This window comes from Chrysochloris asiatica, unplaced genomic scaffold, assembly GCF_000296735.1.
Source record: "Chrysochloris asiatica unplaced genomic scaffold, ChrAsi1.0 scaffold00060, whole genome shotgun sequence".
Classification (NCBI taxonomy): Eukaryota; Metazoa; Chordata; class Mammalia; order Afrosoricida; family Chrysochloridae; genus Chrysochloris; species Chrysochloris asiatica.
The window spans coordinates 15,328,815-15,347,473 of record NW_006408578.1 but is presented as its reverse complement, the minus strand read 5'-3'; the positions used below and the strand labels follow the sequence as shown (position 1 = coordinate 15,347,473).

At 38.7% G+C, this 18,659-nt stretch overlaps 1 protein-coding gene across 1 annotated transcript in view; it reads right to left on the bottom strand.

Annotated features, from left to right (window-relative positions):
* F13A1 (coagulation factor XIII, A1 polypeptide) overlaps nucleotides 1-18,659 on the bottom strand; it is a 352,784-nt gene that overhangs the window by 172,936 nt on the left and 161,189 nt on the right. Inside the window, exon 4 of the mRNA XM_006864109.1 lies at nucleotides 3,654-3,772. Within this exon, the coding sequence (XP_006864171.1) occupies nucleotides 3,654-3,772 (119 nt within the window). The remainder of the gene's footprint in view (nucleotides 1-3,653; nucleotides 3,773-18,659) is intronic.

Genomic DNA, 18,659 nt, shown 5'->3' with positions numbered 1-18,659 from the left:
ATTGCCTCCAGTAGGGTGTGGTCAGGGTGTGGTCTTCCCTTTTTAATCTTTTCTGTGGCAGCCAAACAACTCCAGTCGGGTAGAAAACAAAGCCAAACTCAAAATCAAAAACAAAAATGGGGTTTTCCAATAGTGGAAGGGAGGCTATGTGACCTCCAGGCAACACCCGTTGGGTAGCAAACAAAATCAGAAGCAAAGTAAAAAACCAAAAGCGATAATGAGATAATAATGAAGCAAGACAAAAAAAGAACAACCGCATGAAAGAAGGGACAGAAATCAAAAACAAAAGAAAGAGAAAAAGAAAAGAGAAAGGATTCAGCCCCAGAAAAAATGAGATTAAACAAGGCGGCTTCTAGTCACACATACAAACCATAGGAATGAAAAAAAAAAATAAATAAATAAATCAACAAGAATAAAGAAAAAAAAACAACAAAAAAAAGAAAACCCTTTATCAGTTTTATAAGGAGCAGCTGGTGGGGGCGGTCTACCAATCTTGTAGTTCAAAGCGCTCTGCAGTCTGGTCCCTTAACCCCAACCCACAGAGCAAAAAAGAAAGAAAGAGAGGAAAGCCTACCCATGTATCCTTTATAGGGTTTCTAAGTGGCAGCTGGTGGGCCCGAACTTCCGACCCTATAGTTCAACGGTTTCTGCAGTCTAGTCCCTTAATCTGCCGGGGAACAGCAGGATTGCCTTGTTGCTGTTGGTACAAATCTCCTCAGGGCGTCTCCCCTTGTGCCGGCTTGTGCCTTGCTGGCAGGGTTTGAGCCTTGGAGGTTAGGCAGTGGGCTAGCCTGTGTTGCTGGGTCAGGGAAGCGCCAGGCGTCCCTCCCCTCATGCTCTTTTATAGGGTTTCTGAGGAGCAGTTGGTAGGCGTGGACCCCTGACCCTGTAATTCAGGTGTCCTTGTAGTGGCACCCCAATCCTCAGGGCCACGTCGGGGTTCCTGCTGAACCTTCTAAGATAAAAGATAATAATAAAAATAAAGGGGGGACCCAAATGGGGTTCCCCAGTGGGAGCTCGCGGCTGGAGGTGGGCTGCCTGCCCCCGTGCTCTAGCGTTCTGTTGAGCGTGAGGTGAGCTGTTTGCTGGCGCACGCCCGGCAGGGCTGAGGGACGCTGCTTGGTTCAGTGGGGGGCGGGTCGCTCACTTTTGCGCGTCTGGCAGGCCCGCAGTACGCAGCTCGGGCAGGCTGGCAGCTGCTCGCCTGTCTGTGCGCGCGCCCGGCAGGCCCCGGGAACACACGGGTCAATTGGGCAGAGCAGAAATCGCTCAAGCAGGCCCAGTCGGCGCCTGATGACGTCAGACAGTCGCCACTTCTCTTTTTTCTGCAGGATTTTTTATTTTTTTTTCCTCTTCCTCTCCTAAGCTAACTTCCCTCTGTCCACTGTATGCGCAGAAATCCCCCCTTGGGGTAGGTGTCACCAGTGGATCTCCCTGTTTGAGTCTCCCAGCCACTGGAGGCTCCGCACAAGCTGGTTCCCGCCCCGCTCCCCCCAAGCCCAAAGGAGCTGGGGATGCCGCGGCGCCCTTTTAAAAAGCCTGTAATTCTTTGCTCAGTGATTTCTCAAAGGTACGGGTCTAAGGCTCTGGCGCACTAAGATTTACGCAGGCCGTGAGACTGTGAATTCCCACCTGGGAGGCTCAACTCGCGAGCTTCCCCCCACCCGATCCCGGAGCCCCCACTCACAAGCACCGTCTGGCCGCCCTGGAAAACCGGAAGTCTTGAATCTACTGATTCTTTAAGTACTGGTGACATAGCTTCCAGCAAAGCAACAAGACATAAATCACCACTCTATGAGAAACTGGTAGCATAGGAGCTCTGGTAGCGTAGTGGTTACGAATCGGGCTGCGAACCTTAAGGTCAGCCGTTTGAAACTACCAGCCGCTCCGCAGGAGAAAGATGAGGCTTTCTACTCCCGTAAAGATTTACACCCTCGGAAACCCTATACAGGGTCACTATGGGTCAGAACTGACTCGATGGCACATAACAACAACATGAGAAACTGGTAGCCACGTGGTGGTTTCAAGGAAACTCACCATAATAATGAAAGTCCCGTTAGCTCAGAAGTAGCCTGATCCTGCTAGGGATACTTTGTCAGTTTTGCTTGCTACTCTCCTTGCTGACTTTCCTTTTTATTGGTCATTTATAGTCTATCACATTAGGTCCATAAATAAAATCACACCAAAGGGCTAATAATTGAGGACCCAAAGCAAAGGCATCAGACAGGAGTAAATTACCCAATACACAAAATGAACTCATGTGAAATTGTTCACTACAGATCAGCAAGTAAGAACAAGCAAAACTGTGCTTACCTTGTTCATTGGGTAGTCTATCCTTGTCAGAGATGACAAATTTGAAAGGAGGCTTTGATTCTATAGGATCATGCTTTGGGGTTAACAAAGAGACAGACAGAGCTAGAAGGAGAATCTTTGATGTGGTGACAAAATGCAAAATGGTTCACTGAGTTCAGTAAGTAAGCATGATCAAGCCTGAGTACACTTTGCTTATTGGATAATCCAACACTGATGTCAGAGAATAGGCAATAGTTAGCTGTATGGCTACCCAGGAAGGGCGGGACAGCTTGCAACCAGTCATTCAGGCAGGGACTCAAAAACAGAAAATGAGAATATAGTCTACAAGCTTTGCAGGGCATCAAACATGCAAAAGAAAAAGCTGGAGTCACAGTAAGGAGCTGGTCTCAAAGTTAGGTGGATAAGAAAAGAGCTACCAATGGTTAGGCTGGTGCCAGTGGTGACGGATCTAGAGAGCTTCCAGATGAAAGACAAATTAAGACAAAGGAAAACTAAGGCACCAAGAAAGCAAGAAACTCCCATGCTGGAAGGTGAACTCTCTTTATGGACCCACAGAACAAGGATGCCTGATCCCAATCATCTTGGCCAAAACTCTGGAAAGGAACATACTCATCTCTGCTCATGGTGCTAATAATGAAAAATTGTTGTTCTATTTTTTTTTTTTTTAATCACAGTGGCAGACATGTATTCATTTATGGAAATTTAATAAGATATCATTCATTTGTTCCACTATTAAAAATACCACACTGAAAGAGTTTGAATAATTGAATATCTTAAAGGAAATACTATTTGCTACTTTATATCCAGATATTAGTTTGAGATTACTGCTGATAAAAAGACTTTAAGTAAAAGCCCAGTGGGCCCACTTTGAAGAGCTGGTAACACTCCTTTCTAATTAGCAGTATCTTATACTTGTATTAACACTTACACAAAAGTGATTTCTTTGAGTTGGGCACACATCTTTCAGTATTCTTTGTATTGTTATCAAAAGTCCATTTTTTTTTATAATGAAAGGAAAGTTGAATAGCAATGTCTGGTCTGCACTAATGAGATTTCACTGTATTGAGATGCCAAAGCATTTCTCAATAGAGTGCCATGTTATCCATAGAATCGCTGATCTCCGTAACATTGTAATAAGTGAAGATATGTGGTTTCAGTTGATAAATTATGCAGCTGTCTTTAAAAGTCTGTACTCCCATGCCTTCTGTCTTGGAGTCTCAGATCCTGGAAAGCAGGAAATTGTGCTTGTCTAATATCATTGTATGGCACCTGCAGTGATTCATGGGACAAAAATATTAAATAAAAGTGTCCTTGACAATGACAAATTTTTAATGGCTCACCTGACCATAGCTCCAGCTTCTAGTCTTGATGTCCTTGTAGTCTCCATGGAAAATAACCCCGATATCATTCAAGACATACTCTTCTCGTTCTTTCTCATCATCCAAATACACAGCATCCTCTGCAGCAGGATGTAAACACAGTGACCATTACCAAAGCAGATGTTTTTTTAAATCCTTGCAGGGTTGTTTTTCTTCATAACCTGCAATTTCATCAACTAAATGACAAAAAAAAAGTCTTTTGTTTCACTAGACAGAATTCATTTTTGAATATATCCTTTGTAGGATGTGAACATGATTAATCAACACCAATTGCCAGCCTGTCAATGATGTCTATGAATGATGCAAAAAGTCTGACAAACTGGACTTTTAAATTGACATGTCTCATTAAACATTTTGTGATTCTGGTGCATTAGTAGCCTCAGAATCAGAATACTCTATAATTCTATGCAAATCTATAATATAAATTAAAAAACAACAACAACAAACTAGCTGAATTGAAAATAATATTGATAATGAATCTGGGGCATACCGAAAAACATCTATTGCCATCAAGTTGACTCCGATTCATGGCAACCCCATTTGCCATGCTCCTGAAAGGCATCCTGGTAGCATATTGGGTTGTGTGTTGGGACCCTAACCATAACATCAGCTGTTCAAATTCACCAGCCACTGTTTGGAAGAAAGAAGAGACTTTCTGCTCTCATAACAATGTGCAGTTTTGGAGACCCTATACAAGGTCATTATGAGTTGGAACCAACTTGATGGCAAGCAGCAACAGCAGCTGAAGTAGTGGTCTTTTGGAAGTAGATCAAAAGACCTAGCTCTTGAGGAGTCACTGAGTGTATTGAATCTGCCAATCTTCCCATTAGCAGCCCAGTGCAAACTATCTATGGCCACCAGGAGTCTTCCTTGGAAACAACATTTATCACACTTGGTTTGTGGACCATTACAGGTAGATGGATGGAAGCTGGAGGCTGTCTTTTTTGAATGAATAATCCTTGTAGATACGTTATTGAATGTGGGTCCAGCCAAACTCCCTGGTTTGCTGCCTCTAGTTGAAAGGATTCTTCTTTATGCAGCTAGAATTTCAGAAAGGCCATACTTTCTGCCTACCTACTTAGCAATCATTCTGGCTCTTATTCCAAGACCATATGTGAGAGAAGCTAAATTATCATTGATATAGAATGGACAATAAGGTGCATCACAAGCAGGTAAGCTTGTGTGTTTGGAAGAAAGTCAAATCTCAGCTCTGATTGGGACATGGTTCATTACTTTTCTTTGGACCAGTTCCTATCAGTCACCCTTTTTAATTTATTAAGGCATTTTATTCCTCATTCCCTGATAAAGCTTGAATTGGTCTTTCAAGAGTAATGGCCCTCAACTCTGGCTGCACATTAGAGAATGTGGTGCTGTAGGATAAGCACTCGACTGCTAATCACAAAGTTGGCAGTTCAAACCTAAAAAAGCAAAGTGGTTCCTTGGAAACACTATCCAGTGTTGCTATGAGTCGGAACCGACTTGGTGGCACTTAACAGCAACAAAAACAATACTGTTAGATGCGTACAGTGCGAGTTGGAATCGCCTCTGTTGCACACAACAACAGGGTCAGATCCAGATAGCTTTTCCCCCCCTGTGTTTTAAGCTCCCAGTGACTCTTCTGTGCAGCCAAAATTGAAAAATGTTCAAGCCCCTTGCTGCTCAAAGGTGAGCAGCATTAACAATACCTGAGAACTTGCTGGAAATGCAGAATCTCAGACCCCACCTCCGACCTACTGGAGTCAGAATCTACATGCTAACAAACCCTCAGGTCGGTTCTTTGGTTGTATACAAATTCAAACTTGAGAAGCCACGTTCTGACTATATGATAATTTAGAACAAAACCTTTGTTGATTCCTCAGTCTTGCTGATCTCTAACACTTTCTTGTATCTTTCTCTTCTTTCTGTCTTTTCTTCTTGCCTACTGTATGCCTGTTTTCATGCAATTCTAAAACTATATATAGATAGATTCCAATCAACAGTGACCCTGTCTGGTATTTCTGAGGAGCAGCTAGTGAGTTTGAACCCCTGACCTTGTGGTACTGTGTTTATCCTACAGTACCACATCAGGACTCTGGAAACCCTATACAGGGTCACTATATATTGGAACCAACTGCACAGCACATGACAACAACAACTCAAGTTGGAACCGATTTGACAACACTTAACAACAACATATATGTAGATATTGTTGTTGTTAAGTGTTGTCGAGTTAGTGCCAACTCATAGTGACCCTGTAGAGGTTTTCTGAGGAGTGGCTGGTGAATTTGAACTGCTGACCTTGCCTTTCAAACTGACCTTGCAGTCCAGTGCATTATCCCACAGCGCCACACCAGGCTCCTTATATAGACATACACACATACACATATAATCTTGACATCCAATAAATTTAAAGCTTATTGTTTCACCATCTACACATAATCCCAGGGGTTTCTTGCACCTCTTCATAATGCTTTCCTCCTGACTTCTATCCCCAGGTAATCTACACTCTGTTGCTCTAGGTTAGTTTGCATTTTCCTAGAAATTAATATAAATGGGATCATGGAGTATGCATATTTTTTAGGAGGCTGCCTTCTTTTACTCGGGAGATGATGTTGAGATTCATCCTTGCTTTTGTGTCAACACTTCATTCTTCTGTCAGAAGAAACCAGAGACACCTACCTAAGTGTGTCTCAGCCTCTCTCAGCCCCTTTAAGAGTAAACACTCACCTCTGGCCTTGCCTTGCTGAGTTCTGGAGGCAGATACTCTGGTTTTAACAACAATCTCTATATAGGAGAAGAGTGACCCCCAAACTGAGACGTAAGCTTCATTTTTTAATAGTAAGCAGGTATGAATCCTGTTGTGGTGCTGTGGGTTAATGCATTGGACTGCAAAGTCATTTGAACTGCAAGATCGGCAGTTCAAACTCAACAGCTGCTCCTTGGGAATCCTATACATCAGGGTTGCTATGGGTCGTAACCAACTCAATGGCACTTAATAACAACAACAAAGCTGAAATAACAAATATAAAGTGACACCTGAATTTGAGGTCAGTAATTCTGGGCAAAAGCACAAAAGAATACTTTGATTTTAAAAAGATACTACCTCTCCATCAAATATTATCTAGACATTCTGGAAATGAAAGGCTATCTGATTTTTATTTGTTTATAACAGTGCTTTAACTGTTGTAACTTTATTGTAATACTAAACGTCTTAGCCTTATGTCCTTCAAATGCATTTTGGGGGATAGATATGTCCTCCTAAGACCACTGAAGTCTAAAAGTATCATTTAGTAATTTTTTGTAAGCACAATGTTTTTCTTACAGTATGAAATATAAGAAGGTAACAAACTTGTCCATTGTAATCTTAGAGCACAACTGCTGTTGCTGGCACTGTGAAGTGCCATTAAATTGTTTCCAATACATAGCAATTCTATACAGGGTTTCCCAGTAGTCACTGGTGGGCTTGAACCACCATCCTTGCAGTTAGCAATCCAGTGCTTATCCTACAGCACAACAGTACTCTCAAGCATTATAAAGCTACAGTAATTTAAACAACTGACTTAAAACGAGATTAATCAATCAAAAAGATAGCACAGAAATAGGTATCACTTAATGCATATATTAATTTATCTTTGATACTAACTGTAACAAAAGGGAGTATTATAAATCAAAGAGGAAAATTGGTGTATACATTAAATGCAGCTAGAAAATTGACTATTTACAAAAACAAAATTTCTGTATAAGAAAATAAACTGGAGATTAAATATAAATGATATTTGAAATCCTTTTGAATAAATGCATTAAAAATATGACAAGCTGTATGTGAATCAAGGTGAAGATTTAAAAGTAGAATTCAAAATCATGTTAAAAAATTGCATATAAAATAGGTACCAGTTATGTAAAGACTACTTATAAAAAGACCTTGGAATAATTTGGCCAAGATGACTGACTGAAGCATTCCTCTATCTGCAATACAACTGCAGGTTCCTTGAAATGATTGAATATATTATAAAACATCCTCAACATCTGCAAAATAAAGAAAATCTGGAAATGAGAAAAAAAAAAGCTAGGAAAGTATGTAAAGGAATAAAGCAAGAAACACAGATGCAGAAAGTCAAATATCTACCTAAAAGGTATTTTACAACAAGAAAATATATAAAAAGAGAATTCAATTAAAGAACACAATCAGATTTCCAGATCTAAGAAACACTGAAGGTGTTAACTGGAAAAGCATCTCAGTGTGCATGTTTAAGTAGTAAATGGAAAAAAAAAAAAATGTATCAAGACACTGTTTAAGTGTCAAAATTTCCAAAGATAAAGTAAAGACCTTCAAGGCTTAAAGTTGAAAAAATATGTAATAATGAAAATCAATTGAAATCATATTTTCATAGATAAAACTGGCTATTTTGATGTTAAATTCTTCATACATAGTACTGGGTTCTAAAACACAAAGGAATAATGCCTGGATCTCATCCTTAGGTTAAAAACAACAACAAAAAAAAAGTTAAGGGATAAATTGGTTAAACCTAAAATACTATACCCAGCAAAACTGTCATCGGAATAAAAGGCAATATAAAGACTTTTTTTGGAGGATGGTGTAGGGTCATAAAAGCACTAAGAAATTTGATCACTTGCAAATTTTCACTAAAAAATAAGCTATTCAAGTATGTACAAAGTGCTATAATTACCTACAAAAAGTACTGGTGTATGACAAAAATTTATTACCAACATGAATTACAATTCCAGTAACTTGAATGTAGGAAGTGCCAGAGGTTGGGTTGTTGATGTTAGGTGTCATAGATTCAGTAGTGACTCATAATGACCTTATGAACCACAGAACTAAATACTTCCCAGTTGTGCCCCAACCTTAATCTGCTATGTTTGAGCTCATGGCTGCTGCCACTGTGCCAATTCATCTTGCTTGCAGGGGGGACTTCCTCTTTTTCTCTGATCCTCTACTTTATGAAACATTATATCCTTCTCCAGTGAATGGCCCTTCCTGACAACATGTCTGAAGTATGAAAGACAAAGTTTGGCCACCCTGGCTTCCAAGGAGCTTTCTGGCTGCACTTCTTCCAACAGAGATTAGATTGTTCTTTTGGCAGTCCATGGCACTTTTAATATTCTCCAACACCATAACTCAAATGCATCAATTCTATGACCTTCCTTATTCACTGTCCAACATTCACATGCATATGAGGTATTGAAAATACCATGGTTTGGGTCAGGCACACCTTAGTTCTCAAGCTGACATCTTTGCTCTTCAATGCTTTAAAAAGTTCCTGTGCAGCAGATTTCTTGGCTGCTGCATCTGTGAGTGTTGATGGTTGATCCAAGAAAAATGAAGTCTTTGACAACTTCAATCATTTCTCCATTTATATGGATGTTGTGTATTGATCAGTGGTGAGGAATTTTGTCTTCTTTACATTGAGACGCAATCCATATGGAAGGCAGTCATATTTGATCTTCATCAGTATTTTAAATCCTCTTCACTTTCACCAAGCAAGTTTGTATCATCTATATATTACAGGTGTTAATGAGTTTTCCTCCTATTCTGATGCCTCTTTTTTCTTAATATAATGCAGCTTCTAGGATTATGTGTTCATCATACAGATTGGATACATATGGTAAAAGAATACAACACAGGCACACAACTTTGCTAATTTTAAAACATTCAGTGTTCCCTTTTTCTGTTTGAATAACATGAGCACAATTAAGTGGTCCAAAATACTCATTCCCTGCAATGTTGTCTATAGCTTGTCATGATCCACACAATCAAAGGCCTTTGCATAGTCAATAAAACACAGGTAAACATCTTTCTGGTAGTCTCTGCTTTTAGCCAAGATCTATCAAATATCAGCAATGATACCCCTCATTCCACATCCTTGTCTGAATCCAGCATGGGCCTTTGAATCCAGCATGGGCCTTTGGAAGTTTTCTGTCAATGTGCATTTGCACCCTTTTATGGATTATATTTAGTAAAATTTTACTTGTATGAGATATTAATGATATTGTCTGAAGATGTCTGCATTCTACTGAGTCACCTCTCTTTGGAATGGGCACAAATATGGATCTCTTCCAGTCAGTTGGCCAAGTAGTTGTCTTTCAAATGTTTGGCATAGATAAGTGAGTGCCTCCAGTGCTTCATCAGTTTGTTGAAATCATCAATTCCTAGAGCCTTTATCTTTGCCAATGCCTTCCATGCACCTTGGACTTCTTCCTTCAGTATCATTAGCTCTTGATCATATACGACCTCTTGAAATTGTTGAACATTGACCATTGCTTTTTGGTAGTGACTTTGTGTATTTCTTTCATTTTCTTTTGGTACTTTCTGCATCACTCAATATTTTGCCCATAGATTCCTTCAATATTTCAAGTTGAGACTTGAATTTTTTCTTCAGTTCCTTCAGCCTTAGAAATGCTTAACATGTTTCTCCCTTTTGGTTTTCTAATTCAAGGTTATATTTTTTAATATTTTGTCTTCTCTAGCTGTTCTTGAAATTTTCTATTTAGTTTTTTTGACTCCTCATTTTGTCCATTTGCTTTAGCATCTTTATACTGGAGAGTAAGTTTCAGAGTCTCTTCTGACATCCATTTTGGTCTTTTCCTTCTTTATTGTCTTCTTAATGATCTTCTTAATGACTTTCCTGTATGATGTTCTTGATGTCAACCCACACTTCTTCTGGTTTTTGGTCTTTAGTGTCTAATGCATCAAATCTGTTTTTGAGATGATCTCTAAATTCAGGTGAGATATGTTCAAGGTCATATTTTGGCTCTTGTGGACTTGTTTTAATTTCCTTAAGCTTCAGTCTTAACGTGCTTATGAGCAGTTGATGGTCTATTCCACAATCTGTCACTGGTCTTATTTTGGCTGATGATACAGAGTTTTTCCACCATATCTTTTCACAATGTAGTCAATCTGATTTCTGTGTATTCCATTTGGTGAAGTCCACGTGTATAGTCATATTTTATGCTATTTGAAAAAGGCATTTGCAATGAAGAAGTCATTGGACTTGCACAATTCTATCATCTTGATCTCCAGTATTATTTCTATCAGAAAAGGGTATATTTTCCAACTACTGGTTTTTCCTCTTTGTTTCCAACCTTTGCTTTTCAATCTACAGTAATTGTCAATATGTCTTGATTGTGTGGTTGTTCAATTCCAGGCTGAAGAATTTGATAGAATTCTTCAATTTCATCATAACTGCCTAAATTGGAATAATAGTGTTATCACTGGTCTTCCCTGTAGGCATATGGATAGTATCCTATCACAGACAGCATTGTACTTCAAAATAGAACTGGATATATTCCTTTTGAAGATGAATGTGATGCCATTCCTTTTCAATTTTATGTTCCCTGCATAGTAAACCATACGATTGTCCAATTCAAAATGGCCAATACCAGTCTGTTTCGGTTTAGGATATTGGTCTTTGTATGTTCCATTTCATTTGTGACAACTTCCAATTTTCGTAGATTCATACATAGTATGTTCCATGTTCTAATTGTTAATGGATGTTTGAAGCTCTTTTTCCTCATTTTGAGTTGTACCCCATCAGAAAATGAAGGTCCCCAAAGCTTTGCTCTATTCACATCAATATGGTCTACTCTACTTTGAGAGGCAGCTCTTCTCCAATCATACTGAGAGGGCCTTCCAACCTGAAAGACTCATTTTCTAGTACTTTTTCTGACAATGTTATGCTGCTATTTATAATGTTTTAATGATTGCACCAGTAAATTCTATGAGGATTGGCCCATAGTGAAACTTAATTTGCTGTGAAGTGAGATCCTTAATCTGAATCAATGCTTTGTGAAATACTATAAGGGTGAATAAGGCATTTTGTAAATCCATGGATGGTAGGTTTGACAGCAGTACTATGTGCAGGGAATGCAAATCTGTATCCAGAATAAGTGTCTATTCCATTAAGAGCAAAATGCTGCCCTTTCCTAGATTGAAGTGGCTCAGTGTAATCAACATGGGATCTCCCAGATCCTTGTTTCTCGCTAATGTTTCATCTATTGGTGGTGAGAGTTTGTGTACTCACATTGCTACCTCATGCCATGGATTAGCAACACCTTTCTTGGTAATGGAGGCACAGTCATTAATGCCTTATCACTAGTCAGACTTGAGAATGTAGAAAAGTCCTTACAATTTTGTTTTTCTATCACCATTCTTGGTACTGTATGTCTTAGGCTGGGTTCTTTAAAGAAGCTATATGCAATGGCTGGCAAGACCCAACCGCATGGTTCATAGATAAGACTGGAAGTTTCTGACTCACATAGCTGCAAGGGTTGATAAACCCAAGATTGGTAGGTAAAATGGCAGGATCTGGCTCATGGGATATGGAGGATAATGAATCACAAGTTCAGCAGGTAATTTAGCGGGCTCAATTCCTAAAACATAAGGTCAGATGATGACCAGCCAACTGCAGAAACCAAATCAAACAAGAAACCCAAGAGCTTTGTCAGTACGTACATATATTTTGGGTGCAAGCCAAACATACCCATGAGGAAACTCCCTTTCAACAGATAGGCTGCTCATAGCAGCTGGTTATATTAGGTCACAGCACAGGGGATGGACACTATATTACATAGCTGCTGAACTACATCATAACTGCCAAACTGTTGAGAACCATGGCCCAGCTAAGTGGACACATGACCTTAATCCTCACAAACACATTTGACATTTCTCAAGTTGAAAAATTGAACAAAAATTCAAAGCCTCAAGTTGCAATACTGAAGGATTCTACTGGTAGCATGTTGAGCAATTCAGGAAACATCCAAGGAAGATGGAAGGAATATGGAGTATCTGTACCAAAAGTAATTACTTGATGTTCAACTATCTCAAGAGGTAGCAAATGACTAAGAATGCACGGTATTGAAGGAAGAAGTCCATTGGCAAAAAGCAAGGCATTGGCAAAAAGCAAGGCTTTCGGAACTGACAGAACATCAATTGAGATGTTTCAAAAAGTAATGGCAACATTGGAAACACTCTCTTGTCTATGCCAAGAAATTTGGAAGAGAGCTACCTGGCCAACTGACTGAAAGAGATTCATATTTGTGCCCATTTCATAGAAAGGGATCCAACAGAATTTAAAATCAAGCAACGTAGTTGATATAACATGCAAGTAAAATGTTGCTGAAGGCAATTAAAAAATGAGTACAACAGTATAAGAACAGGAAACAACTGCCGGAAATTCAAGTCAGATTAAGAGAGGGACATGAAACGAGAGGTTTCATTTCTAAAACCAATGGATTTTGACTGGTTGCACAGAGTACCAGAACTATATTTACCTGTTGTATTGACTATGGAAAGGCAACTGACTATGTGGGTTATAACAAACTATAGATAGCATTGTGAAGAATGAGAATCCCAGAACACTAAAGTGTGTTCATGTGGAATCAGTTCATAGACCAACAGGTAGTCATGTGAACAACAAGTGCTTTGAATTTAGAAAAGTGTATGTCATTCAGGGTTGTATCCTTTTCCCATACTGTTCAATCTGTATGCTGAACAAATAATCTGAGAAGCTGGGCTACATGAAGAAGAATGAAGCATCAGGATGGGGGGAAGACTCATTAAATCCTGGTATGGCATTTTAAGATAAATGCAAGGCAGCAAGGTGAGTTTGAACTATGAGGTCAGCAGTTCAAACTCACCAGTTGCTCCTTGAAAGCATTTTATGGGTCATTATGAGTCAAAACTGACTCCATGGCACTTAACAACAACAACATATGCTGATTAAACAATCTTGCTTGCTGAAAGCAAAGAGGCGTTTGAAGTACTTAACTGATAAAAACCAAAGACTACAGACTGCAGTATAGATTACAATTCAACATAAAGAAAAGACTGAAGTTGTCAAGGAATTCATTTTACTTGGATCCAAAATTAATGCCCAAGGAGGCAGTAGTCAAAAAATATTGCATTGGGCAAATCTATTACAAAAGACCCCTTTAACATGTTAAAAAAGAAAGATGTTACCTTGAGTACTAAGGTGTGTCTAACCAAGTATTTTCAATCACCTCATATGCATGTGAAAATTGGACAATGAATAAGAAAGATTAAAGAAGAACTGAAGTGGTTGAATTAGAGTTTTGGGGAGGAACACTGAATTCACAGTACTTTTGCAGTTATATTTTAGCAGTTATGTAATGAGGCCTTGGAAGAAGTACTGCCAGCATGCTTCCTTGAAGAAAGAATGGTGAGACTTCATCTCATATACTATGGACATGTTATCAGGAGAAGAACATCATGTTTGGTCAGGAAAAAAGGGAGAAAACACTTGATGAGATGCGTTGGCACAGTGATCATAACAATGCACTCAAATACAACTGTGAAGATAGTGTAGAACCAGGCAGTGTTTCATTTAGTTGTATATGGGGTCACTATATGGACCTGCCTAGATGACAAAGCAAGCACACACACACACGCACACCAATCAACAGTTCAAATTGTTGGGTTTCTAGGACAGTGAGCTATTTTCCAGGATTTGTTTTTTTCCTATTCACAGCGGCTTCCATTATACTAAGTGGAGAACAGTTTCCCCCCTGAAACTAGTAAATGTCCATCTACTCGTATCACAGTAACCAAATACTAAGCAACAAACAACAAAAACCTCCACAGGTAACTGACTAAATGTCTCATTTTGATTATATCAAAGATTATAGCCTTCAGTATGGATTGCACCTCAATGTAAAGAAAACAGAAATTCTCATAACTGGACCAATAAATAACATCATGATAAATGGAGAAAGATTGAATTTGTTAAAGGCTTCATTTTGCTTGGATTCACAGTCAACACTCATGAAAGCAGCAGTCAAGAAATCAAATGACATATTACATTAGGCAAATGTGCTGTACAAGACCTCTTCAAAATATTCAATAGCAAAGATACCAGTTAGAGGACTAAGGGGTGCCTGACCCAAGCCATGGTATTTTCAATCACCTCATATGCATGCCAAAGTTGTACAGTGAATAAGGAAGACCATAGAAGAATTGATGCAGTTGTGTTATAGTATTGTGAGAAGAATATTGGAAGTACCAAGGAACTCCAGAGGAACAAACATATCTGTGTCAGAAGAAGCATTGTTGTTAAGTGCTGTCAAGCTGTTGCCACCTCATAGTGACCCTGTATAAGGTTTCTGAGAGCATCTGGTGAGCTTGAACCTCCAACCTTGCACTTCAAACTGACCTTGCAGTCCAGTGTGTTAACCTCCAGTGCCATACCAGGACTCCTGGAAGAAGTATAGCCAGAATGAAACCAGGATGGTGAGACTGTTTCTCATACTTTGGACACGTTATCAGGAGGCACCATTCCTTGGAGAAGGACATCATGCTTGGTAAAGGAGAGGGTCAGTGAAAAAGAGGAAGACCCCCATAAGATGGATTGGCACAGTGGCAGCAGCAGTGGGCTCAAGTGTAACATCAATTGTGAGAATGGTGGTAGGAGTCTGCAGTGTTTCCTTCTGCTGTGCACAGGATCACTGTGAGTCAGAACTGACCCAAAGGCGCTAGACAATGATTAAATTACATGAGTTTGTGGAGTTTCCATAGTGGAATAAAAAATGTTTTAAAACTAACTTTGGACAACTATATTTTAAAGTGACATAGCTAAGTAAAAGCTGAAGGCAGAAATCACTGCGTTCCACCTTCAATCTTCTTGTAAAAAATCATAAATAAATTTAAAATTAAAATTGTGACTTCCCCTGCCTTGCTGTGAATTCATGATTGTCATGCCTGCCTGTTTGGAGTCAAGATTTAACTCTGCTGCTGGAAAGAAAAGGGACATCTACTCCTGAGTGACAGAAGTCCACCCTGTCAGAGGTTGCTATGAAAATTTATAACTTCCCATCAACTATGAACCCAAACACAAAAGTAAATCTTTCATTTTCTTGGACTTAGCTCTCACTCTCTATGCCCCAAACATCCATCTCTATTTCCCTTTCTTCCAGGAGATAATTATTCATTTTCTACTAGGTCCCAAGACATTATTTTGGGTGACCTAGGACTGGCTCACATTCACTTGGAAGACAACTTAGTATTCAAAGCCTAGTTTCATTTCTTAATATCAGTGTGGTCTTGGGAAAGTTACTGTACTGGTGACCTCAGTTTTCACATCTATAAAATGGAGATTATATGATATCTCCTTCAAAAGAGGTTCTGAGAGTTATATAAATTATTATTTTTTTTAAGCCACAAAGTACAGAATATTCTGGCACATAATAAATGCTATGTACATGTTTGTTAAAAATAATAAAATTTAAAAATCCTCATTGTTGTTAAGTGCCAATGAGTCTGTTTCAACCCATATAGGATTTCCAAGTGACCCCATATAGGATTTCCAAGGAGCAGTTGGTGAGCTTGAACCATTGACCTTGTGGTTCAAGTGAGATAAATGATACTCCAGCATCCATAGGACTGTTTAAGAATCGATTGAGACTATGCTGGGAAGAATAAGTGCACACACAGACTTAAAGACAGGAGAAGTTATGATTATAGGATATTGAATAAGAACACTGATAATAAAAAAAAGTGCACAAGTATATTGTTCGCTCTTGAAGAAAAATTAATAACTGAAGTTAACTCTTACAAACCTCTTAGTAAATAATGTAGTTTCACATAAATGCAGGATTCCTGGTGTGGTGCCGTTGTAGGCTCAGCACTGGACTGTGAATCACAAGGTCAGCAGTTCAAACTCACCAGTTGCTCCTGGAAACCTTATACAGAGTCGCTATGAGTCAGAACCAACTTAACAGCACTTAACAGCAACAACATAAATTCAAACCCCTTTTAAAAAATTTCCTTTTTTTTTCGGATGATGAAAGTCTTTTAGAAAACAAAAATTATGACAGTGAAAAAGAATTCAGTTGTACAACTCAGAGACACCAAGTATTTCCATCTATTTAATATATATTTTTAGTTATTTTAATTTTTAATTGACAGTTGGCTGAGTTGCACTCTTTAAGTAAATACATATATGAGGGGACTTCAACAAGTTCACAGAAAACATTATCTTCTCATTCTATCTTTCCACAAACTTTTTGAAAGCCCCTTCTGTTCATGGTAAAAAGTGACAATTCCTTTCACCAACACTCTCATCTTCCTCCTTTTCTCAAATGAAACCACCTTTAACAGATAAAGCCTTCCAGATAGTATGCTATAATTTTGCACATTTATATCCGTGTGCTATGTGCTGTCGAGTTGGTTCCGACTCATAGCGACCTTGTATAGGGTTTCTGAGGAACAGCTGGTAAGCTTGAACTGCCAACCTTGCAGTTCACACTGACCTTGCAGTCCAGCACATTAACCCAGAGCACCACACTAGGACTCCTATAAGAGGTCTCTAAACCGACTGGACAACAGACAACAACGATAACAAATCCCAAATACCACTACCAATACCACTACAATAATTTCAACTCAAAGTGAGCCCATATAGGGTTTCTGAGGCTGTAAACCTTTACAGAGGCAGAAAGCCTCATTTTTCTCCTGAGAAGCAGCTAGCAGATTCGAACTGCTGACTTTGTGGTTAGCCGCCCCACTCATAATCCATTATGCTACCGGAGCTCTGTACTCACCCTATCCTACTCATCCTATTAGGAGATACATAATATCTGGTTGACGCTCTTTCAGTTTAATGTTTAGATATTTTAGTGCTTTCAGATTTTTCTAAGTCTTACCCATGTATTATGAAATAAAGGAAGAAATGTGTATAAGCTTATATTACACAAAACCTATCTCAAAGCAACAAGGTAATTGACATTGATAAAGGCAGAGGCGATGGTAGAATTAGAAGATCACCATTTTTAACCTCTAAAGAAAGAATTGATTTGGCATTTAAACTAAAGATTTTTGCCTGGATCCTTTATTTTTTTGTTAAGTATACCCTGTATAGGGTTTCTGAGGCTTTCAATCTTTTTGGGAGCACAAAGCTTCATCTTTCTCTCTCAGAGAATGAAATGTAATACCAAATCAATTATTCCTTTAGAGATGGAAAAATGATGATATTCTAATTTTACCATCGCTTCTGCCTTTATCAATATCAATTTTTTTTTGCTTTGAGATAGGATTTGTAGAAGAAAGGCTGGATACACACACACATCTTCCCTTATTTCTCAGTTTTTTACAATAATGGTTTCATCCCTAGTATACTACAAGATTACCTAGGAATTTTTAGTCATTACAGGTTTATGACTATTGAAATATTTGCTGCTTGAATCCTTTCCAGGTATTACAATTTTTGGTATTTAAAATTGCTTCATCTTTATACCAGGTTGGCTTCCGATTCCTTTGGTCATTTCCCCTATAATCTTTGATAGCATCCTTATTTTCTGGTAAGAAGAAATGTTTGGTGCTATTGTTATTTGCTGTCAATTTGATGATAACTTATATGATCTTTTGTGTAACAGAACAACATGGTTTATACATTTGGAATCATCTCCATGACCTTTGATATGTTTGAACCCATTGCTGATGCTCTTTCATTGAGAGTTTTCCTCACTTTCACTGACCCTCTACTTTACCAACTATGATGCCTTTTCTATTGATTGGTCTTCTTAATGGCCTGTCCAAAGTGAGAGAGCTGAAGTCTCACCACACTGCATCTAAGGAATATTTTGATTGCATTTCTCCTGACTGATTTGTCCACAGCAAATTCAATGTATGCCCTCCAACAGCACATCGAAATGCATAAATTCTTCTTTTGTTTTTCATTGTCCAGCTTTTGTATGGATAGGAGGTAACTGAATGAATTGGGTCAGGCACATTTTAGTTATCAAAGTGACATCCTTGCTTTTTAGAACTTTAAAGACATCTCTTACAACAGATTTGTCCCATACAATATGTAATTTTATTTCTTGTCTGCTACTTCCATGGTCGTTGATTGTTGATCCAATTAGAATGACACAATCTGTGATAAGTCAAATCTTTTAAGAAGCCTGGATTCCTTTTTGTGTGGAAAAAGAAAAGTTATTTTAGAGACAATAATTTGT